This window comes from Xiphophorus hellerii, chromosome 1, assembly GCF_003331165.1.
Source record: "Xiphophorus hellerii strain 12219 chromosome 1, Xiphophorus_hellerii-4.1, whole genome shotgun sequence".
Classification (NCBI taxonomy): Eukaryota; Metazoa; Chordata; class Actinopteri; order Cyprinodontiformes; family Poeciliidae; genus Xiphophorus; species Xiphophorus hellerii.
In genome coordinates, this window is record NC_045672.1 from 14,945,910 (window position 1) to 14,971,691 (window position 25,782).

General features: G+C 38.2%; 1 protein-coding gene across 1 annotated transcript; it reads left to right on the top strand.

Moving 5' to 3' along the window:
- Positions 1-1,472: 1,472 nt before the first annotated feature.
- On the top strand, positions 1,473-24,387 carry atf7a (activating transcription factor 7a). The gene is made up of 12 exons (XM_032573536.1): positions 1,473-1,508; positions 7,530-7,601; positions 12,539-12,635; positions 14,509-14,621; positions 15,032-15,196; positions 15,362-15,510; positions 17,695-17,788; positions 17,886-18,005; positions 19,433-19,582; positions 19,847-20,035; positions 20,296-20,401; positions 21,517-24,387. Exons 2-12 carry the CDS (start codon positions 7,554-7,556, stop codon positions 21,750-21,752), a joined length of 1,467 nt encoding a protein of 488 aa, XP_032429427.1. The 5' UTR covers positions 1,473-1,508; positions 7,530-7,553; the 3' UTR covers positions 21,753-24,387.
- Positions 24,388-25,782: the final 1,395 nt, after the last annotated feature.

A 25,782-nucleotide genomic window follows, 5' to 3' on the forward strand; every position in this document is an offset into this window, starting at 1 on the left:
TACAAAAAGGGGTGAAGGAATCTACAGAAAAAAGCTGACAAAAAGATTATTGAAGACCAAAGCTGTACTGAACGTGGTCAATCCTCAATCCACTAGGGGTCGCTCTTGCTTTGTTTCTAGCTCCAATGACAGTAACAAACACTATGAATGAATACTCAATCTAATAAGTACTGGAGTAGTAGAAATAACATTGACTGTGGAATACATCATATACATTGTTATATATATTTAAATATATGGACGTCTGTGTTTAATATATGTTAAATATATTTAACATTTAACAATGTTAAATATATTTAACATTGTGTTTTTGTTGAAGCATCCGCTTTAATTAGCCTGATCTTATATCCAAATATTGCTTCCTTTTCCCGCAATCTTCTTAATTATTTTTAAAGTTATATACTGTTTTCTGGAAAGTAACTATTAAGTTCCAGAAAGTGTCAAGTCAGTTCCAGAAAAAAACATCATTAAAGAAGACGTATTATGTAAAATTGAACATTTTTATATCATGTTTAATCTCGACTCCTTGGCAACAACATGCCTGGAGTGTTGCTTTGATTCATTGTTTCTCATGTTTGAGAAATACTTGAACCTCCCAATATTAGGCATTCAGGAGTAAACCTTTGCTCCAACAAAAGCAATCTCCAGCCGAGCTTTGCCTTACAGAGCACCCGTCCCCTACTGGTCCCCCACGCAGCTCCTCCAGACTAGCGCCAGCAGCAACTACCAAACACCTGGTGGAACTGCTGAGTTTATCATACAAACTACTTCTCAGGCCAACACTCTAAAGAACGGTTGTAAAAGGCAGCATGGAGAAACATGGTTGTGTTGAAGGTGAAGTGTTGGAAAAAGCAGGAGCTTCTTAAAGAGACAGGTCAACTTCAAGGTGTCAAATTTTGAAGTGAAATTTCTTGTAAGTTATGTTTGATATATAAAGTATTATAACGACTGAAGGTAACATACTTGATTGTGCTGTAAAATTTGACTATGTGCGTACGTACACGGTTTATTACATAGTATTATATAGTATATAGTATATAGTACTACCTTATTTTTATTTTTTTTACATTTTTTTAGGAAAAGTGAGTTTTTGAATTAGGCCTACAGGTTATTTTTTAAATAAGACATTCAAACGAAGACTTTGAGCTTAGGATGTTACAATGTCGACACCTCGACGCAAACTAGACAGTTAATATTTGTTTGCATGAACAGCAAGGTGTGAAAAAATATCAATATCGTATCATAAGATAAAAGAAGACCAGAAACAATAGAAAGGCAAATTTAAAAAAAGATGACAAGAGTATTTTAGCCAAATAGCATTTTTGCTATGTCTAGAAAGTTTCTTGTCGGATAAAAGCAAGCAAATCAGGCAGCACTTTCTGAATGCGTTATTACAACTCGCAATGAATTCTCGCGATAACTTTCTGTCGAGGGGAGTGTCAAATTCCAAGAGAGAGGAGAGGAGAGGGGAATCAGAGAGAGAGAGAGAGAGAGAGAGGGGCGCCAGGGTGAGTTTATAAACACTTCAAACTTTTAAATTCATTAAAGTTATATATACTTCTCTTACATGTGACACACTTTTTCTCGCTCTCACTCATTTCGGTGCTTGTTGTGGACATGTGTTCATGTTTATGTAACTGTCAGAACTGTTAGTGTCTCATTCGGACCAACAGTCTCGCTGCTTTGCACTCAAAGTGTCATTCCGCTAACCAACTAACTGCTACTCGGGGGCGGAGGGGGGGTTCATCCTCTTTAATGCCTTTTAAAATGCATAGTTTGACTTTTGGCGTAGTTACGTTTGTGCTGGTGTGTGTTTGTTGTCAGAACCGAAAATGTTGGTATCGTTGTTATCACTCATTTTCAATGTGCGCTCGGCCTGTTGGCGACGCTAGCCACAGCAGCTAGCCATTAGGCTTCTTTTTTGCGAGCGCACAAAAAAAAAAAGTTGATGCGGAGCTTTGGACCAATAAGACTTGGCTCGTCGCTGTTATTGACAGGCCCCAAAAGCAATGTGCGAATGAGATGCGTCTGACGGACAGGCTTGCGACCAATTGCTGTACAGAATAGGCGGTTTGGTTACGGGAAAAGGCAGGGCTAAAGCGGCGAGCCAAGAAGGTAATGGAGGCTAAAAGAGAGAAACTTTTTTTTTTTTTTTTTTAAAGAGAGTCAGCGCTGTCTGGAAGAGGGAACTGAAGTTTGAGTGGGTCCTTTGGAATTCAGCTTGACCTTTTCGACTTTTGCAAGCCCGGACCTCAGCATAAAAAATATCGCGCTATCTGTGAATTGTAATTCTGACAGCAATTTGCGTCTGCAAGAGGAAAGAACTGAACGTCTCAGGATGCAGTGACATCCACAGCAATGCAATTTGAACTGTCGGACGCCCGACGATCCGTGTCCCCACGCATGTCAATACCCCAGCTAGGAATGTAGGTCATGTTTTTGGCACAGTTGTACCTCATTCCATCACTTAGAGGTGTTACACTGAGGGGGAAAAACCCCGCACTTTCTTAAACTTCGCAAAACTTACTGACTCACTCTCAGAAAGAGCATGCATTTTAAGTTTTGTGCAACATAGAAGAAAAGTCCAAGAATATAGAGTGCAGAGGTGGGTAGAGTACCCGAAAACTGCAATTAAAGTAGAGTAACAATATTTTAAGTAAAAATAAAATGTAGCCATGCATAAAAGTGTCTGTTTTTTTAAAGGAAGCTTAAATACTGATTAACTGATCAGAACATCTAATTTATTATTTAGAAATTACTTTTTACACATTTTTTTCTGCATAAAATTGATGAAGCTAATATGTACAGTAAGTAGTGTGTATAAAAGGCCAGGCACTGCATACATATCATTTGAGCGGCAAAGCTTGTGTACAAACTCAATCACTTTAGCATTTAAACTGTAGGCTTGTGTCTGGTTCTGGAACATTTTTGGTTTAAAGGTGTCCCCTCTTCCTTCAGTGAATAGACTCACAGAGAGTAGCCAGAAGTTTTACTCAAGTAAAAGTAAAAAATACAGGAAAACTAGTCCTAAAAGTATTTTTTTTTAACTAAGTAAGTTTAACAAGTCACTACCCACATCCGAGTACAGACCAGAAAGCTAAACTTTTTTTTTTAATAAATGCAATACACAATTTAAAAAACCTCCCAAAAAACAGATGTAAAATTGCACAGCAGTAACAGTGAAGTTTAATTGGCGCTGCTTCTAAGATTCTGTTTTAAAATACTATCATGCCTTTGTTTTGCATTGTCCTGAGGGCTTGGCATAGATTTCGATTTTTCTTAGCCATGAAGATATGGGTTTAAGGTTACATTTGTTCCATTTACTAAATCTTGTGTTCCCATTGCTGACATAAATAAATACTGGCTGCTGCACTCAGCCAACCACAATCTAGATCTCTAGTATCGTCTGTGATCTGATACAAATCCATGTTTCTGTATTTAAAATTACTTGTAAAAGTATTTTTACCCATTTTAAATTTTTCAAATTTTGTCACATTAAGGCCACAGACTTCAATGTAATTTGAGTATTATGTGATAGAACAACACTAAATGATTGTGAAACGGAAGGAAATTATATTGTTTTGTAAAATGTTTCAGGAAAAAAACAAATCTGAAAAGTGTGGTGTACATATATGTCCAGGTGTTTGTGGAACCGCCTTAAGCTGCAATTAACAGCTGCAAGGATTTAGGATTGTCTCCCCCTGCTCTGCATACATAAACTGATTTTTTTTCTCCCATTTTTCTTTGTAAAACAGCTCGGGCTCTGTCAGACCTCTTGAATACATTCTGGAAATTTGCAAAGTTTGAAATTAAAAACATTTTGAGCTCTTCATTCCTCAATCGTGTTTGCTTTGTTATGCTGATGATGGATTGAGATGCTCAAAGCTTGAGATATTGCTTTTATAACCTAACACTGCTCCAAAAATTTATATTTAAATTGAATTACACACGGGTGGACTCCATTTACTGAACTGTGTTCAGGTGCTACACCACACTTTTCAGATTTTTGTTAGAAACCCATATGTAGTTTTCCTTCCACTTCACAACTGTATTCTACTTTTATCAAGCACAACATAAGAGTACACAAACTCAATAAAGCGGACAAAGTTTGTGGTTGTAATGTGAAAACGTTTGCCAAGTACAAATTCTACTGCCAAACTTTGCAACTTATTTCTGTTTTCCCTTCTGTTTTTCTTTACCTCCTTATTTGCTTGGTGGGGTCTCCCCTGTCCTCGAGCAATTTAAGCTTCAGAGTCCCGCGTCATGGCTGCAGCAGGAGCTATTAATACAGTTTGTTTAGTCAGTTTCCTAGCAGGCAGCATCAAACACTGCCTGGCTGTGGCTGATTATAGCTGAGACTTATTCCCCTACACCTGCTGAGTTGGAGAAACCCAAAGTTGTGTGGGGTTGGTGGGGGAAGGCTGGGGTAATGGCAGCGGCTCAATGAGAAGGAGAGGAATCCGGGCCCTGCGAGTGCTTCCATGTCACCTTGGCTGAAAGGAGGCAAAAACAGGTGGAGTGTAATGAATATCGACGATGTGCATCGGCACTGCAGTAACTAGAAGAGTGATTGATTGTCTCAACTCTTAGACTACTTCCAGAGTTTCCTTAGCGAGGAAAGATGCATTTATTGTCATATGCACAAGAATTATGCATAGGTACATATATTGCTTCAGTTTTTAGGGCTCTGACTTAATAAAACAAATAATTCATTTCAAATTGCAGCGTTGCACTGAAAAAGTGCCTTAATCGGGTCTAAATTTTGGTCAAGGCAGCTCCCACAAGAAACGGTATTTTCCGCTTTTGTCATTTGCGATTTATGAAGGACTTTCCACAAAATCAAATCCCACGTTTTAGCGCTGGTGCCAGCCAGCCAAGTTAATGTCTAGCATGTCTTTAGTAAGATGTAAACTCTAAAAATCTGTTCCCACTCCTGACGCCAGATGTGTCTGGTTCTCCACTCAGTCCACACCCTCGGTATAACGAGCTCGATGGAGTATCTCGTTTGCAGACGAATCTCTGCACAAATAGACTCGGTAAATGGGAGGCAGTTTGCGAGGCCCCCTTCACCGACCTGTTGCCTCTGTTTGTCCTCCAACAAACCAGCTTCTTCTGTCTTTTTGTCCACAGACGAGCAGCTGTTGCTTGGAAATGTAATGCAGATTATTTTTGCCTATTGAGAAGAAAAGGCTCGTTGCATGTTCAGCGCGCGTCTTCCAGCACAAGGCTTCAGTAATCATGTGTTGGCTCAAGGGCAGCTGTCCTCAGCAGAGCGAGAGATGGCGGGGGGAAGGAGGAGGAAAATTTACTGACTTCAACACTGGGAAAACTTTCAGACATTTATGCCTGGCCAAAGTAATGAATAATATGTCCCATGCAAGAACGTTTGGCAACGCGCTTAACCCATATATTAGGTACAACAAGAGTTTATGTGGTCAGTGCCTCGGTGATATTAAAGGAATGAAATTTGATTCAATATTCTTCCCTTTTCAACTATTTGGGTGTCGGATTAAAACAGAAACCCGGAGAAGAGGCCAGGCTTAGCCGAGATCATTTAAGTTTAAACTTACCAGGGATATTTGCATCTCTATTACAAACATGTGATTTGTACATATTCTGACTGTTTGTCTGTGGTTTAATACATAAAACCATACTTGATATATGTTGGTGGCAGCTGCTTTGTCAGTGGGACGGGATTGCATAATAGCAGCCAGACGTCACTTTGTGCCAGCTGAGAATGCTGAAACATTCATGTCCGCCGCCGGCCCTCTCCCCTCCCGTATTTCCCTTGATTTATCTTGAATGGTTGTTTTTTTTTCACTTAACTTTTCCAATTTCTCTTCACGAGGAGCTTTGTCCAGCTGTGCAGGGCGGTGCAGGGTGGAGTTGCTGATAGAAGTAGCAGCCGGCCGCGCTCAGTTTTAGCTTGGCATTACAAGAGGAGAAACCGAACGGGAGCTTGTGCATATTTAACTCTTTACAAGAGCATCTACTCCGAAGGAGCAGGATGAAGTGATTATTTTGAGCGCTGTGGAAAGCTGTGGTGTTTCCTGCGGATTCAAGCATCCACTTATGTGCCAATTTTTGCAGTGTTTACAAATGCTTTAGGATGTGATAGTAGGATATCCTCAAAATGCATATCCTGAAATGAGTTTATGCACAAGAAAGCAGAAAAGTAGGACATACAGCAACAAATGGTGCTTTACAATGACCTCAAAATAATTCTAGCTTTAAAATAATGTCATTTGGAAAAATTAAATTTTATTCAATCACTAAATCTGAACAAAATTTACATTACCAGCATTGTTAAAGCATTGTTTTGTTAAGCTTTTTTTTGTTTATTTTTTTTTCAGCAGCAGGAAAGTAAAGGTCTTGGTTATGCTTGACTAATATTTTCATAATGCTAAAACAAAGGTTGCACAGAGTTGATATCCAACATAAATGTCTAAATACACATTTATATTTTAATAAATCAGTGGTGCATAATTATTGATTTTAATTCATAAACGTTCAGATTTTCTTTTATTTTTGATTGTATTGCAAAATTGTAAAAACGTGCAGCAATTGTTAAATGTTGTGCAACCTTGAAATAAGTTTGTGCAAAACCTAAACAATATTGTGCCCTTTTCTTTCAATTATAGCTAAAAAGTGCATCAAAACAACATATTATATTATAAAAGTTGCATACTGCAGCTGCTGATTTGTGTTGTTTTATAGAGCAACACATGTGGGAGTTTTCTGTGTTTAATCAATAAGGAGAAAAAAAATCAGATTTTTAAAAATTATTATTCATGACCTGCTAATCAAGGAAAAATGAGAATTAATTGGAGCATTCTTGCTTTTACTACATACTTTACATCCCTCTATCCAACAATATTAAACAAATAATTAATATTAGTCTCATGCTACTTGAACATGTCAAGTAAAATTAAAAAAAGAGGAATCTATTGTGTGAATTTTTCCATTATTGTCTTTTAGAAAAAACGAATGAGAGAGCAAATACAATCAGTAATAATTTATTCCATGAGAGTGTTCCTACTCTCTTTAAGCTTATACACTTTTGCGGTAAATTCATAAGGTAGTTTTTAAAAACTAACAGCCTAAGACAGTTGGCTGAGTTGGAGCAGGAGATGCTGAATCCTGGTTCCACGGTGCTGGAGAGGTAAACAGAGGGAGTGGTCAAGAGAGAACAAGGGCTTGGAAGTGAACTTAGGCGAGTTTGAGCAAAAGGTAGCAGGGGAGGGAGCCGTGTTTGTGTAAACGGTGGCTGTCGCTCCTGACTGTAAGCAGCTCCTCATTGGCCAGCCAGAAGCCCCTGTGCGTGAAGGAAATATCACCAGGGAAACTTCTCCTCGCTGCCTCTGTGCATGTTTTCCTCCGTGCCAGGGTTATTTTTGAATAGCGTTCGGCTTCCTGCTCAGACTGAAGTCTACAAGCCGCAGCATCCCTGTTTTGTTGTTTTCGGGATTTGCCAGCTCTGAGATCCATAAAAGCTTGCTGCAATGTTCTCTTCTTCTCCTCTCTCACAGTTTCATTGCAAGCTCTTTGCAAAAATGGGGGACGACAGACCTTTTGTGTGTAACGCTCCCGGTTGTGGACAGGTAAGACTTTTTTTTTTTTTCCCACCTCCTTTCTTATTTGTGTCTCTCTACCCGTTTCTGCTCTTCCATATTTAATTGTCACCGTTGGGTTGAAAATGTTGTACTTGTTTTATAATTTAAAGCTAGAACAGATTGATGCTTGGGAAGAGACGCTTCCTTTGATTGGAGTTTGGCGTTTATCCTGAAGCGCCAACATAAGCAAACTGTCTGTGATTTATGTAACACGTTTAATGAGCAACACGTTAGTAACATTCTACCTTGCACGCTCTGGTGGGACAACGCTGTCTCCTTCAGCCGTGACTCACTCAAAACTCCAGTGAGCAATCAGAGTGCAGTTATTGTTTCAACCTGTCACTGCTGAGCGCCTGCAGACACAGTTTTGAGCCGAGGCAGTGACTCAGCTGACTGCCAGTAGTACACTCACATGCAGCTTACACAGTGTTCGGCTGCGGCTTTGGCTTAATATCGAAGAAGGAATAAGAAGTGATACAAACTTTGTCATTGAACTTGTAATTATTTAACACAGGAAACATCATGTCTGATCGTTGAGTTGCTGTTTTCTCTTGGGTGTGATATCTTCAGACTCTATTTAATTAAGTCTTCTTGTGTCTGAAGAAAATGCACATGTAGCTGTTAAAAGATTTAACTCGTACAGGCTTTTTCATTCTCTAGATTAATAGCTGTCTGTTGCAAATGTGAATGTAGCTCGAGAAGAAGTCATACAAACCAAACAATAAATAAGCCATTTTTTTTGTCTTTGTTGTCATGCATCATAGATACCAAGGGACACATGTCTTTTCCCTGACAAATGTTATCAATGTAAATCAGTTTATATTTAATTAGTGGCGTTATTAATTTAAAAGAATAGTTAAAACAGGAGCATGGCAACTTTTTAAGGAAAAGCCGTGTTGATGACAGTGCAGGTCCACAGATGTGGCTCTGCCAGCAGTTTCGTTTGAGTGTCAAACTAAACATGTCTGGAGTTGTGTTGTGGTGTCAAACACTGTGACACATTTACAATATCACCTCATCACCTCTCCCTGTGGAATGTAAACAGATCTAGCTTCAAAAACATTGTCTTTTTGTAACTTTTCAGGCCATGTGTCAAAACAAAGCCCATTATTGGTTTGTGGTTGCAAAGTTTTGGCCAGCATTTGAGTGATTTATATCAAGTTAATATCTAATCCACTATATCAGTCATCTTTTGGAATTTGTTGAGTGCAGGCGTAGAGGTACGTCTCATTTTTTGTTTTATTTGGCAACTTTTTGTTAATTTTGGTGCTGTTATATTCTGGAATGCCTCAACATGTTTGGTCCTGCTATGAATTAGTCATTTAACGTGAAGTGTTGGTCAATAGAAAATCTCTGTTTGACATCTAATCAAAATAAGTGACCCTTTAGATGTCTTTTTTTGTCACCCCTAAATATTTCTGATCATGAATAATAATCAGTTCCTCTCGTAAGGAAAACAAGCTATCCAAACGTAAAGTAAAACCCAGATTAATCATGCTCAATCATGTTAATCATGTTCAGTTCTACTATATAGAAAGGTGACCTGTCAAACTTGATACTGAAAAAATATTATTTTTGATACCGCATAAACCTTTTTTGAATTCATAGGGTTGTTATTAAAATGAGAAAAATCCAACCAATTGGAGTTTGAAAATGTTTTTATTGTGTTAATTAGGCAAGAATGTGGAAGTCATTTAGACAATAACTGTTTTAAAGTGTTGCTATCTAAACAGCAGACAAGATGACACTTAATGATCAGCTGTGAGCTGAACTGATCATTTTTGCCCCGTTACCTTTTCATACCTACTTGCCGCTGGACGTATCTCTGCCTGCAGATGGACGCAGCCGATATGAAGTTGCAGGAGGAAACATATCCTTACCGGGAAACTCGGACGGGTGGAATATGCTTTTAATACTTAAGCATATAGGATTAGTTCATGCCATCCTTCAGTGTTTCAGATACAAGAGCGCCATTATGCTGTTTAGTCTCCCTCAAACAACAGAATTGGTCTTGAAGATGCTGTGCTGGGGGGTTTGGTGCTACTCTGCTTTATAGACGTGGATCTGTAGCACAGCTAGCACCAGGACTTGTGGCATCATTCGGTTTTCTCATTTAGTCTTCCTCATAGACACAATTTTTGCGGTTTTGACTACCGTATATTAGATCAAGAAGTTCTTTTCTGGTCCTACTTGCCATATTCCCAATGTTTCAAACTTCCACAACCGCTCACTGTTTGATCATTCATGTTAGGCTTAGCATTTAATATTCAACTATTAGAAAGAGTGCAAAATGACACACAAATGTTTTAGTTACTTTGTCTGCTTACATTAGACTTAGAACTAACAAGATATTTGTGTAATAAACATTGACAACAACAGTGAAACATGGGGGGCATTGTGTAGTTTTGGTCTGCTTTGCACCTGGACAATTTGTCATTATTGCTGTGAAATTTGCTCTGTACCAGAAAATCCCAAAAGAGGATTTGTCCAGCCACGAGTCTGTCTCTAAAATCAAGCTCATTGAGGTTGTGCAGGGAATAGACTGCTCTTTTTTAAGATAAAGCTAACAGGCTTCATCAGATAAGTCTTGAACCTTTTAATTAGGGCTGTGATTTGAGGAAAATGTTTTAAAATTATTTTTCTTATGCTTAAATATGTTTTTCTTGTTTTGTTTTTTTTCATCTTTGAACACCATTTGTTTTATTTTAATGTTTTTTGGAGGATGAACACATTGAAAACCTGACCCCACAGTTCAAATATCCCTTTGAAAATATAACAATAATATTTATGCTAAAAAAAACTCTAGAAATTTTAAATGAAACTTGTGGTGAAACATTGACTGTACGCCAATAGCAGATGATAAAAGTTTGTCAGATCTGTGACACTGATCTTTTTAAAATGTTATCATTGGGACAAGATCCAACATTTGTGATTGGATTGGGACGTCCCCTATTGAATTAATTATTTAAGCAATATAGTGTCTGGCTGAAAAAAGAAATCAGACACTAGAAACAAACAGGCTCATTATGAATTATTGTGTTTGTCCCTGAATGGCTCTAAAAGTCAGAATTGAGATCCTTAATTGCAAGAAGTAGTGACTGGGAATCCAGAGCAAGTGACTTAACAATTGTGATATATGTGAGAACCTACAAGAACAAAAGCCTTCCTGAAGCTTTTGGATCAACCTGCAGATCGTCCAATTAGCTCTTCTTACAACATTTAACAATAAACTGGAATAGTCATGAAGGGAAAATAGCTTGCATAATTATCAATTTAGAATGAGAGACAATGCATTTTTAGAGAGTAAAAACATCGCAACTAGATACTTGACATCCAGAAACTTTAACAAATAAGCCTAATGGACCAAGAGGTTTCACCGCCAACAATCTGTCAGATGTACAACAGGTGCAACATTATGCAACTGAGAGGCATCTCTGTGTTTACAAGAAATGGATAATTGAATATCATCTGAAGGTCTAGCAGCGATGTTACCCAAATGTGATCAGTAAATAGTGCCTGGTGGCTCACCAAGAAATAGAAGTAGAGGCAGCCAAATGACAAGAATTGCTCAGAGATGAAGAACACTATTTCAAAGCAGAGCCCAGAAGACCCACCCTTTATTGGACGTGATGTGATAATCAGTGGAATCAAAAGCTGAGTTCACGTTCGGCAACAGCTGAACAGGACATACTGTATTTCAACATTCCCTCGTTTTGTGAGAATGAGCTCTCCACAAGCCAGAGGCCCTGCAGCAAGCTGTTTGTTTTTGAAAACTAAATTTTACATTTTATGGGCTTTTAGGCCAATCGCTGTGGTGACTTTTATGTGCGTTGGATACATAACACCCTTAACGGTACATGATCTTAATGTCCAAATGCTGTTTTACTGCTGCCCTTTACAAGCAACAGTTGTCTACCAGGAAAATCTGAATCCTGCCCGTAATAGAACAAGGATGATTGACTTTTGGCTTTGGCCAATGTTTTCCTCTCACCAAGTTAATCACAACAACAACAACAACAAACCCCTTTGAATTGGGGCCCAGTATTTATTGCATCAGGAAGGTAATCCTAGCCTCCATTATCTTAGGCATGGAGATACCTGGAGATAGTTTCTCCCACAAGATTTAGTTGTCTCGTTCAGAGGACTGAGACAGATGAGACATGTATTGGTGATGCTTTTTAGTCGGGCTAAAAATAAGGCTCCTGACACTCGACTGTGTTTCCACTGCGCTCTCCTCACTGAAGTCGCAACTGTAACGCAGTGCCCTAAAATAGGCTGCAGTGAATAGTGAATAGGCTGGTGCGAGAGCCAAGATTATTCCTCCTACGTCTCAGAATGAATCATATTGCCACTTCTCAAGTGAAGACGTTCCGTGTCTCAGAGGACATCGGCCGTCCCTTTGTCTATATGTCTGATTTGTGTCCTGCAGTGGAGCTCCTGTAGCTCCTAATGTGATACCTGATAGGAGGTAATCCAATATTGAAGGGCCAGTCATAGTTTACATTATCCCTAAGCCTTACACGCCAACATTGGTAACATCAGTGAGTGAACTTAAACGTTCACTCCCTGCATTTTTACGCCATTAAATTCATTTGAGTAATTTCAGCTCTAATCCACGCTGATCTTTTATCTTTGTCCGTTAGTTTAATCTATGTAAGGTCATGTGAGCCCATGTCTTTAAGCGATTATTGGCCTATACTTGCAAGAAACATTATACCACAGATTTGGTGTTCTTTGTGGGTTTTTCCTCATAATTTTTGCTCAATTGCCTGCATGTGATGTGCTACATCTGTGTGTGATTATTGCAATTTGATGTCTGGATTACAGTAATATGGGCTGCCTCCTTAGGTAACAGTTACAATTATCTGCTGTCTTATTCATGTAATATTCTTGTGTTTCTTCCCCTTCTTGTTCACTTTCTTCAGAGGTTTACCAATGAGGACCACTTGGCTGTACACAAACACAAGCATGAGATGACACTGAAGTTTGGACCAGCCAGGACTGACTCTGTTATAATTGCAGGTACATTTTTTTGTATAGCATGCAGTATTGTTATAAAGCCTTTACTCTTCCCTCAGTTTTTATATTGTGCTTCCCAGAACTCAGAACTTTATTTTTTTTTATCATTTGCAGTGGACTTTATGCCTTCTGAAGGTCTTTTTTTATTCTTAATGTGGTTTCTGACCATTTTTTTTTAGATTATTAATTGCAACTAGCCATTACAGGTGAACAAGCATTGTGTCATTTGATGTTGTCTTGTGGTGTCTTGTAAATTAAGAAATAGTCATACTGCAGTAATAGCAATAAGCTCTAATAAGATTTTTGCCAAGACAAAAACTGATGGTTTGATTGGGATTGTTGCTTTTACTGATTGAGTTATTTCCCCCCCAATGCTGCCATGATCAATCAGTGCTATAATTGCCTTTCAAAATGTGATTAAATGTAAATACAATAGGGGGCAAGTTTATTTTTATAGCAATATTTTTGTGAGTTTTAGACTGTATTGAAGAATAGATTAATGGCCAAAGGGCTGGGGTGAATTGTTTTTTCAGTTTTAGCATCTCCATTATAAATACAACATATCCTGACTTAAATTTAAGACTAGATCAAATCTCTCCACTAGCCTGTATATAAATTTAACATGAAAAGGCTCCTAAACTCAAGGAATTATTTATTGCGACAGGCATGCACAACATGTCACAGATTTATCTTCATCTTAATGTCAGTGTGTACATTATTATTATTATTATTATTATTATTGTATATGTACTTAGCTTGCAATATATATTAGCTAACCACAGAAATGCTATGCTTTTCACTGTCTGGGCCTATGATTTTATTAAACCCAAATCAGAATGACATTAATGCTGTATACTTAAGGATTTTCTTATTTATTGCTTGTCATATTGTGATTGTACATGCTTTCCTGATATTATGCAGCCCTAGTCTTCAGTTTACTTGTCAAAGAATCAGCTATAAATGTTGTTTTTGTCAATTATTTTAAGTACAAGAAGCCTCTAGTAAAGATACAGTTTGTTCCTATTTCTTAACCTCAATCTACATTTCAAACTGATTTTGAACCAATAGTTACTCAAAAATATTAATCAGTTTGGCAAGAATTTTGCCTACCTGTTCAGTGTATGTAAGAATAGGTCAGAATGAGATTCTCATGGTATACCTTTTAGTAAAAATATTGCACACTTTAAGGTCTATGTTAGTTTTTAACTTTTGCAATGGCTTTTAATTAAAATAGAGTATGTTTTTCTTATTATAGCTAGATATTGTTGCTTATTTTCATTGTGATGATGTTTATTTATAATATTAGTTTAATGTTATTTACATGGATACAATAAGGGATTGAGAGGACACAGGGGAGCATATTGACTGTCCTCTATATTGTGTAATCCTGCCAATGATTCACAGATAAAATGTTTGTCAGCTAAAGACTTTTTTGGCTCAGTGGGTAGAGTAGTGGTCTTGCAATCCAGAAGTTGTACGACTAGAATAGTGCTTTATATATTCAGTCCATTTACCAGTTAAATTAAAATTAAAAATAAGATCTGATTAAGTCATGTAGTGATACAGTTTAAGGTGTTTTATCTAAAATAATTATTTTGTTTCATGATGTTTTTTGCATCTGAGCCACAGATTAAAATAAAGCAGGTTAAAAAAAATTCTGCATGATGTTGAAATACTGAACTGGAAATTATGCGCACATCACTTTAAAAAAAAAAGAGAAGAAAATAAAGAAAAGAGTAGTGATGCAATACCTTTGCACAATTATTGAAAAAAAAACAAACAAACTCAAAAATGTCTTTATCGTAGCTGCTAAGAGTTAACCAAGTGTGATATTGTTTTAATAGTCATTTCCTTCGTTGTCGTTGCTCTTTCCCAGATCAAACACCCACCCCCACTCGTTTTCTTAAGAACTGTGAGGAAGTCGGTCTGTTTAACGAACTCGCCAGCTCCTTCGAGCAAGATGACGAAGACAAGAAGGCGAAGAACTCTGTAAGAAATCAGCATGGGGAGGACGACCATGACGGCTTTTTTCTGTTGCATTAATGTTCATCTCTGCGTTTATTGTCATGTTCAAACTGGGGAAATTTCCTACATACTCCAGTGTACTAAAAAAACCTCATCTTTACTTCCCTCTTTTTAACTCAGTTGCTGATTTAATCAAAAACTACAGTTTCAAATTCCTGTGTTGCACAGTTTTTTTTTTTATGCATCATTAGAATTTCAGTTATTGCAGAAGTTTGCAAGTACAGTTCTCAGCAGATGCATTGGTTGTTCATTGCACTGACCATGGAGTTTCATGAACCTAACCGTGACAAGCAGATTTGTATAATAAATACCAACTTCCCTGTTTTAGACTTTATTATTATTCTATTTTTTTCTTTTACTTTGTCACTTCACAGCTTCCTGCAGCCAACTCTGTGGCTTTAGATATGAGCCTGCAGACGTCATCAGATGTGAAGGTGAAACGGGAGTCACCTGTGGAAGTCGACTCCTCACCTCCAGGCAGCCCTGAATCGATATCTGGGAAGTCGGACAGCAACCAGGAGCCAGTGGTTAGAGGAAAGGTGTGGAGGATAAAAAAATTAAAAAATAAATCATCACTGCCGCTTTGGCTCTACAACGTTTAGTTCTAAATGTATTAATTCCATTTTCTGTAAAATTCTGTTAAAAAAGTAGTAAAGGTTTTTCTTTTTCTTTTTTTTTAATATATTGAATTATTTCTCTCTTAGGACACACCACCTAGGAGTTCAGCTCCCACTCCAACTATTGTCCGCCCAGGTTCTCTTCCACTACACTTGGGCTTTGATGCCCTTCACCCCACCATGCCATCACCCACCTCCGTCATCACACAGGCTCCGCCTTCAAATCGCACCTTGGGGTGAGTAATTTTCAGCCATCTGCACCTCACTAAAAATATACCAATGACAATTTGATGATATCCAACTTCGACTTGCTAATGCTAATTTTAGCTGGTGGTTGGTGGTTGTTACACTGCACTGCTGCCGGTATTTAACTAAGCAAATGGGTATGAGCTTCAATTGGATAATAATATCCAATTATCTTTTAGCTGGCAACAAGCTATATAACCCAAACTGATGCAATGAGTAGCTTCTCATTACTTAAGCATGTTGAAAGACGTAGTCTAGGTTAGTGGAAATAGATGCTCGTCTGTCAAGTCTGCAGTTACAATTATCAACAAATTAGAGCTGGAAGATGTTAAACAAAAGCTAAAAGTGGCAGAAGTTACACTTCTCCATCAGCAGAATGCAAAGTCAGAGAACTGGAAGGGTTTTAAACTGGTAGTTGACAACATATGAGATGCTTTTCTCTCCTGATGGGTTTTCTTCAGGCCTCTAACCAGAGTTGATTAGTCCATTGGATCGGCCTCGGACACAGTGTTTATGGGCTTGAGCCGGGTTCGTTTTTTGTTTTTTTTAGGCCTGATAAATTCTGCTCCCATTGTCAATACAAGACTGGTGAAAAATGTATGCAACACTGGATGGAAATAAATCTTGTGACTTTGCAGAAGCTTGTTTAAAACAATGCCACAGAAATGCTACATTCATCCACTGATATGCTGATTGGTCAGCAATTTGGGATTAAGTGCCTTGCTCAGGGGCACATCGATGTGTGGCTGGACTCCATCCCCCAGCGTTCTGATTACAAGCTGACTATTGACTGAGCCAGAGTCAGTCATATCAGGGTTTTACGATTTTAAAATAAAGACAAAATGATTAACAGGGTTCCTACATACTCTAGAGAAGTCTGGAAATGAATTAAGGCATTTTTGATTTACATTTATTCTGATAAGCATGGAAAAAAATCTGGAAATGCATTTATATTTCCAGTCTTTATTCCCTCCTTTGTCTAAATGTTGTTGTCTTCCTTCCAACCTGCTTCCTATCCTTCCTTTTATTGTGTCCAACCTCCCTTCTTTTCTTGCATTATTTCTTCCTGCCTTGTGCCCTCCTTTGTTAGTCGTTGTTAGTTCGTTAGTTTTATTTATTTTTTTTAATTATGTAGTATTTTATAGGATATAAAATACTACGTAGGAACTGAGAACTTTGGGACACTTCATGTGGAAAAGTCTGGGAGTTTTACATTTAAAAAATGTGTTGAATCCTTGAGTCTTATTACTACTAAAGCTGTAGCATTTTTGTGTATTCCCTAGAAAATGTAAACCCCTACCTTAACCACAAAATATTGAAAAGACTGTCAGTGTTTCCTAATGAAACATGTACCCACTTGGACCCTCAACAAAAACATATAATTAAAAGAACTAAAATAACAAAAATATATCGTAGAAAATGTTTCTACATGCTTAATAACGAACTAACCATGTAATATTTTACTAATCAAGAAATTAGTCTGATTTTTATTTATTTATTTTTTTGTCTGAGAGGCTGAGTAAATCATTGTGGATCCAAAATTTAAGAAGGGTTTTGTGTTTTTGCCTTATTTAAAGTAAAGAGTAAAGTTTGCAAATTCTTTTGGGTTACATTAAAAAAACAAAAAAACAATAAACATTCTTTGTTAATTCTCAGCAATAACCATAGGGTGCTGGTCAGTTTTGCTATGTTGAGTTAAGTTTATAAAATTAATTAAAAAGAGCTTTTTTAAAGTTATCTTTTCTAAACATTATCTACTGTTTTTAATTTCAGGTTCTGTCTAATATGCATGTCTGACTGTTTTCGTTAATTATTTTTAAGCTTTGGTTAGTTGTGGTTTTAAATGGGTCTAATTTAACAGATAAACCGTGTTGAACACTGATGACATGAAACATTTTAGAGAACCACATCTGAATTGTCCATTGGTGTTTTCTTACTGTAAGTCTGTTGCAATTTGCTCATGTGTATGCTATTTTCAAAGTACTTCAGAAATGTGCTGAAAAACCCAGAGTGCCGGCATTTTTAGGCTTTTTTTTGTCTTTTTAGTTATGTTTGACCTTTAAGAGCTCCCTCAATATGATACAAGGGTTAATACCTCTGCTTAAATGGATGACTGCACAATAAAAAGCAATTTATGTACATGTCTCCTTTTTTCTCTTGTTCTCTCTTAATAGTTCACCAACTAGCCATTACCCAATGATGATGCTTCCCACTGGTCAGGCTGTGCCTGTGCTCCCTGGTCCTGTCCAGATACCCTCTGTCATTAATGTAAGACAGACCAGCAATATGTACAATGTCATCGTTGGAGGGAATAAATCTGTTATGTCTTAATTTATGTGCATTTATGCATCATGTCTGACTTCAGCTGGCTCGACCCATGTGTATGGTACCCAACATTCCTGGAATCCCTGGTCCTCCTCTGGGAGGCAGCAGCAGCGGCTCCAACTCCCCCTCTGGCTACAGCATCCACTCAGAGGCCAAGATGGTCAGCACTAAATTAGCTCTCCATTTCTATCTCTTTATCTATGTCTGAATCCTTACCCTCCAGACTTGGTCTGCTTTGCCTTACTTTGCACATCATATGACTTTTTACTGCAGTAAGCTTGTTATTTAACTCTTGCATGCATCGCCACAGTAGGTGCTGAAAAAGTGAAGCCTGCTGCTTTCTTTTGGCATTTTAACTAATTTGAAGAGCAATAGTTTCCATAAAAGCTCTGGCTGTTTTATTTTTACCCCGAAAGTTATTGTTGTAGGATTAATGTATATGTTGTGACTAATAGGTTTTGTACAGGCTTCTTTGCAAACAGGACAATAGGGGGTCACAGTGCAACATCGTAATAATCAAGTATCATCATCTGAAACTTTTCCCAGAGACATGCAATGCCTCAAGAACCAAGCCCCGATTAGATAGATCACGATGTCACATGAGTGTGCTGCAGAAAACAAACCTTTTTATATCCACTCCTCAGAGAATTGATGCTATTCCCCCTATAAATAAACTTGCACCACACAGCTCACCTTTTACATCAGTGGGAACAACAACTTGCTGCACACTATCTAAAACAGTAGCTGGATGTGAGTTATTATGTTGTTGTTTTTGAAAAAAGCCTTAAAATGACTTTCCAGGGATTTTTTTTGTCCTGATGATAGAGAGCTAGCTGAATAGTGGAGTATCCACTGCAGGATTTCACAAAATAAATTTTTTTAAAAAACTGCACTGAAAACCCCCCCGCAAAACCTTCGGACTTACTTCTACTTTGCGTGGATGTGGGTAAATGACATCACAGGACACAAGTATCAGGCTAATTGGTGAACCTTTTTGCAAACAAGTGACTTTTGGCAGATTTTAACTTAAGCTCTGAATGATTCAAGTTTCATTAGTCACACTGGTTCAACCTCACAAGTTTGAGCTGGAGTTTGACTCTAGTGTTACTCAAACTATAATAAATGGCGACACTGAATTAAATGGTAACAGTCACATTAGTGTATTTCTGCTTAGGTTTTTTTCCATCTGATTTGTTTCCACTGATGTTCGGCTGTAATAAAATAAATACATTCTGTGTTCTGCTTTGCCTTGTTATCATTTTCAGCTCAGATAGTCGATGATGTGCTCAGAGATCTCTGATCAGAGGCATTATGTCTGTTGCTTTAGGGTAGATATTAACTTGATTGTCGGTAAAGATTGTATCTTGTTTTGTAAATGGCATATAAAATTAGTGTGGCTGGAAGTTTTAGAGTTAACATGGACTTGCTGCAGTAATTTTATTGCCTCAAAGCATGAATTTTTATGCCCTCTATGTTTTGATCATTTTCACAACAGTAGGGCCACTTTGCTCAGTGTCAGCTTGGTATGTGAGTGCAACTTCCTGTGCTTGCCAGTGATATCTCTCTTTGACTGTTTTTCCCCTGTAGCGCTTGAAAGCAGCGCTGTCGCAGCAGAGCCCGTCAGGTCAGAACTTGGGATCCATGGTGATGGGCAGCAGCCCCATGGTTCCTCAGAAGGCAGAGCAGAGCCAGCTGCTTGTCCAGCATCCGGACGCCCCTTCGCCTGCACAGCCTCAGGTGTTTATGTTAGCTCCTGCTTCTGTTCTCCACAGACTTGAAAGTAAAAAAAAAACTGAGATAAAATTAATCTTGATCGATGAAGGCTGAATAATCTTTTGAAGTCATCAAAACTTGCAACCGTGCACTGAGATGACTGGAATGTGTGTTAGTTTTGAATACTGAAACTGTGAGTCAAACTTCCCTTTTCTTTCTTGTCTTTCTTCCGTCCCCCTCGCCTGTCTGTCTGTTTCCTTTTGACCTCTTGCCATCTTTCTCCCTCAGGTATCTCCAGCACAGCCTACAGGTGGGCGTCGACGGCGGACGGCAGACGATGACCCAGATGAGCGACGGCAACGCTTCCTGGAGAGGAATAGGGCGGCGGCATCGCGCTGCAGACAGAAGCGCAAACTGTGGGTCAGTTCTCTGGAGAAGAAGGCCGAGGAGCTCAGCTCTCTCAACGTCTCGCTGTCGGTGAGTGGGCTTGGAGTGGGTGGAAGAGGAATGAAAGCTTGTACTTTACAGAAGTTTAAGTGTTGCAAGACTTAAATCTTGGAGCAGGTGCATCTGTTTAAAACCCCTGTAAGCAAAAAATACATATATGAATGCTGAGCTGATGGATTCCAGTGGTGGTATTTTATTTTTTTTTTTTTTTCATACAATATAACCTACAAATGAGGTATGAATCATCTTTGAAATTTATTTTTTTTAATTTTTGTTTCATTTCATTTCAGAATGAGGTTTCTCTGCTGCGAAACGAAGTGGCACATTTGAAGCAGCTGCTGCTCGCCCACAAGGACTGCCCTGTCACCACCCTACAAAAGAAAACTGCTTACTTAGGTACAGCCCAGAAGATGTGTGGCATTAATAAATTTAAATTTAAATACTAAGCAGTCTATAGACTGATACTTTAGTCACACGCGTTTAAAAACTGACGTGGCCAATATTTGACTTTTCACCAATGGGTTTTGAAAGGCTGGAGTGCTGTGTGATGAAGAGGACAGCACAGATTGAAGAGTGAGACTAAAGTTTTATTGAGAGCGACAACAAAAGAGAAACAGAGAACGCATGTGTTTTAGGCCTTGAATGTTTGCAGGATATTATCAGAGAGCATCACTGCACCTGACCCACACAGCCACATACATCCTCCAATGTGCAATAACACAAATATAAGACACATGTGCACAACGGACTCGGCGCACATAAACAGTAATGCGCACCTGGCGGTCAGTTTCTGACCCACACAAATATGACATGCGAAAGCGATTCACACGAAAACAATGCATCTGACAAACCCCAATGCACACCACTCAACACAGGTGCACACATATACGTCTATATATTCTATTTGTTACAAACTACACTTAATTATAAAAAAGGAAAACAAAACCTACCTAGTTTCGCTTTCCAGATTCAGGCCCTTCGTCTGTGACATCCAGTTGAGAAGCTGAAGTGGCATTTGGTTCATTTTTACTTTTTTTGGAAAACGTTTTGACCTGACTTAGCTGTTTAAAAGACTCGTTTAATTGTTTTTAGTTATCTTCACTGCACAGTCACATTTAGCTTATGGAAAAAGCAGCAGCCACCAAATAAGCAAAACTAAGGTAACCAAGGAAATCTTTGTTTATCATGGACATGTCCCACCCACACAGACGCACACAGATGTGCATAGCAAAAGACACAAAAGGCAATATTTAATTCTTTTCCCCACAATTTTGCTAATAACAAAGTGAAAAATATAAAATAATTCATATGAAACATTTTTAATAACTCAAAGGAAAAACCTCAATGGTGCACAAATTCTGGTTAAAAGAGACGAATATTCAGAATTTTTGACAGAATCTCAGACATATATTTGCTTTGTTGCAAATAACAAATATCCACCATTTTGTCATAAATTAGTACTTACAGTTTTCAAGCTTCGTTTGTCCTGTGTTGCTTTTTTTCCCGTGCAGCTGCAGAAGAGAGCCTAAAGGAAACCTCTGAACCTACAGGGTCGCCTGCTCCAGTGATTCAGCACAGCTCTTTGGCTCCCAGCCCCTCTGCGATTCATAACGGCCTGAGCACGAGAGCCGCAGCCGAGGCCATGGCCATGTCGGTGCTAGCAGGAATGGGTCAGCAGCACCAGAGGGTCGAGGGTGGACCCTCGCACATTATCATGGCTGCACAGTCTCAGTCTGCTGCCAGATGATGAGCAGCGCCACCACTGGCCCAGGCTTGGCTCGCCACCCAGGGGTAGAAAAGACTCCCACCATCCACAGCCTTTAGGTCCAAATTTCACATCTCCTGCTACCCTCTCTCCACGTCTCCTCTTTTGATCCTCCTGTGGAGCCATCAAGCTGTGGCCTGGAGCTCAGCAGCAGCTGCATCCTTCTGGGCACGGACTGAGACTTTTGGGAGAGCTTCCTGTTAACTTTGCCATAAACTACAGGGGCTGGACTCCGATATCCCTTCCTCTTTGCCCGCCTGCTCATCTCCCCTCACCCTCGGTGAAGATGACCCTCTCACCAGGCTGCGAGAAAGTGCGTGGAGTAATCTGCCATGATTTTGAACCTCCTATGTGCACAGTTTCAAACTCACAGGAGTTGCATAAACATTGATCAAATCAGATCCAGCACTCAGGACTTTATGCTGTTTTCAGCTGGGAATAGTGCCTCGTGCCCCTGGACATTAATCACCATGCTCACAACCCACACACCCATCACTGCATATCGCATTCATCTTCAGCTCAAAAGACGCAATAACTTTCCCCACTTCTCCTGGTTCTGATGGTCAGCTTCCTGCTTACGGTTCCGCATCAATATGATCTGATCACGGACCCAAACACGTTTCCTCATTTACCCCCTCTTTATGTTTAAGACATATTTTAACTGTGTGTGATTGTATACTTATGTACAGCAGAACATGAGTAGTTGCTTCAGATTTGACACATTGTTAGCTGTGTTGTTTGCATGTGACTTTTCCTGAGTGGGTGTAAAGTATGTGCAGCTATCTGATTTGGCATATCATCCAATATCAGTCTCTACAACCAAAAAGGATTAGATTTTGATCTAAAACAAGTTTTTTCCCCCTAAATTTTCAATTTAACCTGAAGGGAATTTATCTTCCGCTGTTCGCCATGTTTCCTTAAAAATCAGGCCAACCGTTCAGCTGGGTTGGAAGTTGGTTTTCTTCCTTTTTCTTTTTGATTTTATATAAAATTACTCTGATCACATTTACATGTGGGTCCAGGACTTTCTGTAACTGTTATTTTCACACTTTTCAGGATGGCGGATCATCCTTGCTGCTCGTTGGAAGTGTGATGAACCCTTTTTTAAAGTCGCTGTGCTCTTTACCAAACCTAAACTAAGCCATAATCTCTGAGTCTCCAAAGAAAACCTGGTACTTGTTCTGAGACAGGAAGTAGTTAGTTTGTGTTACAGTGACAGAATCTAGTCTATCATTACTTGATTCTTGCATTTTGACACAGTCACACACACCCTTGGAAGATTTTGGGGGGTTTTTTGCCTTAGGATCACATTAGTGCCTCTAATATTTCTTCTTAAATGTCTAAAAGAAATCTGGTGTTACTCAACAAAGACCCTTGGAGAAATTATTTCACATCACCTGCAAATCCACAACTAACTTCCTAAAACTATACTTAACAGTTTTCTTATACTGTTTCAGCAACTTGCTGTTTTGAAAATGAAGAATTGGGGATATACTTTACTTGTACTTGTCTGTCATCTGGTGGAGAAACAAAGAAAATATGTTTTCTAGTAAAAGCTTTAAGAACAGAAACTTCTAAAAGGTTTAATTAAAAAATCTATCCAAGATACTCAACTAAATATTGATAAAAAAAATTTCCCCCATAAACACAGACATAACACTCTTTTCCTGTTCTCATGCACTTCTGTTCTCCTTTTTGCCTACTATGACCATATATTTGCAAGATACTATATTTGAAAAGCAAGATATCTCTCTATCATTATGATACTTTAATATGCACTAAAGTAAAGTATTGTGGCTCAGTATTTCTCTTCATCGGGTCACGTTTGTGCAGCTCTTTTGTTTTTCAGAACAGAAGTTTGTTCATGACAATTTTTTAAAAGTCGTACTGTAGATGTGAATGGGAATTTTCTCACCAACTTTAAAACTTTATTCTCCGCCTGAACCTCTCATCCTACAGTCCCAATGGCGACCCTGGCATTTTTTCTTTGTTTTTTTGTTTTACCTGTTGGCGCTATATTTAGCCAGCAATCCCATATAGATTGTTTATATGAAATGAAAATTTAAACTAATATAGCGCTCATATTTTTGTTTCATTTGTGTGATGGGCACCTTTTCTGTCATTTACTGTTCTTTTGTTGTTGTGTGGTGTTGTAAACACTGTGCGACCATTTCTCATACTGCTTTTGATTGTACTGATGAATATAGACTAATTTCATTTAACAGCTTGTTTTTATCGGTTTGTATTCTTTATAGAAGAAACTTAAACCTTTTTCAAAAAGAAAAGTCACCACCCTTGGCTGTCTTTGTCTAACTTATTTTTTTAAAAATTGGTCAATTTACATTTTGCTTTTTCAGTCTTTGGCCTTTTTAATATTCAAATTGTTATGAAAATGACAGGTAAATGGAAAAGAAAATGCAACTATGGTAACAGTTTCACATCATATATTTCTGTTTATTTTTCACACTCCCATTGTCAGATGGATGATTTCAGAAATGTTTATTGTACATATCTGTACTATATAAATATATATACTTTTCCATGCATGTCCAAGTGGAATACCATGAACACTTTAAAGTGCTGCAGTTTTAATTAAAGAAACTACATCATAAGGAAATTTGTGGGGCTTTTTTCTTTCACATTTTCCTCTTTCCTCCATTGCAATTTCTCCCAAATATTGCTTCTGCTTTTGAGTTGTCTTTCTCCATTTCTTCCTGTGAAGGTACACCAGATGCTTCTGTGTTTAATTGTGTCTCCTTGGATGGATCCTCTCACAAAGTCACCAGCTTTGTGTATCGGTAATTTGTTTTTCATTATTTTAATAAATCAGTGCACACAAAATGACAGCTCCATCATTTTGATGGACTACTATGAGGAAGTAGTTGATTAGCAGAATGAAGACCCCGCTGTTACCGTGGAGAAACGTAATGGTGTATCTGAATTTATGTTGAAGAACTTTTGCGAAGTTTGAAAAGATTTCCCCATTTTTCATGTTTCAGACTTTCTGATGCTCAAAGCGCAACAATTATAGCTGCACTAAGGTTTGGATAGTTTACAGATTCTTTATAGATTCAGTTGGACCTTTTTTTTATGCCATTAAGTGGAAATTAGAGGCATATTCAGAGGACATGCGGATCTGTATTTCCTGTTGTATTTGCTGTGTGGCTTTATAGTAGCGTAGTGGTAATAACATAAAGTGACTCAGGGGAGGAACTAATCCATCTTGAACATTTTAGTGTTACCTCATCCACATAAACATCTTGGAAATACAAACTAACTTCCATAACCACAAATCTTCCAGCAGCCATTGGGCAAATTACACCTTGGACAGGTTACTGGTCTATCGCAGAGCTGCATGCTTTACTGGTCCAACAACCAACTGTGCATGTGTTAGGAAGCCATGGATTTTCCTTCTGGGAACATCCTCATTTCACCATTTGGCTCTTTGTGGGATTTGCTTGAGTCCCAAAGCCATAGAAATAAAAATTAAAGATATCAAGAACTTTGTTTCCTACCAGCTGTTGAATTTCTTAGATGTGCTGCTTTTTGAAATGTTTGAACACACGAGACTTAATTTTGTTACACAGGATCTATTTAAGTGATTCCCTGAATCTACCAGCTGAGACATTAATTAGGCCAGGGTGAGTCTAGTGAAACTGAACCTAAACAAGTTGATCAGTTCAAGATTTTAAAAGGAGTTTGCATTTGGTTTGTCCTTTTAATAAAATCATTTGAAAACTGCATTTTGTATTTACCAAAGTTAAACAAAATGTTTCAGACTTACCTTCTGAAACACTTAAGTGTGACAAAAAACAAAACAAAAATCTTTAAGAGGGCAACACTTTCTTTTACAAAGCCTTTTGATCAGGGATTGAGATAGTGAAACTGCCAAGTATATCTTTACATATAAAAACGTTATGGAAACAGTAAGTACATTTTAGTTATATGGTACCTTTCTCAGACAGCAGTCATAGATGCCTCACAAACAGTAAATGGAAAAAACCCCAACAAA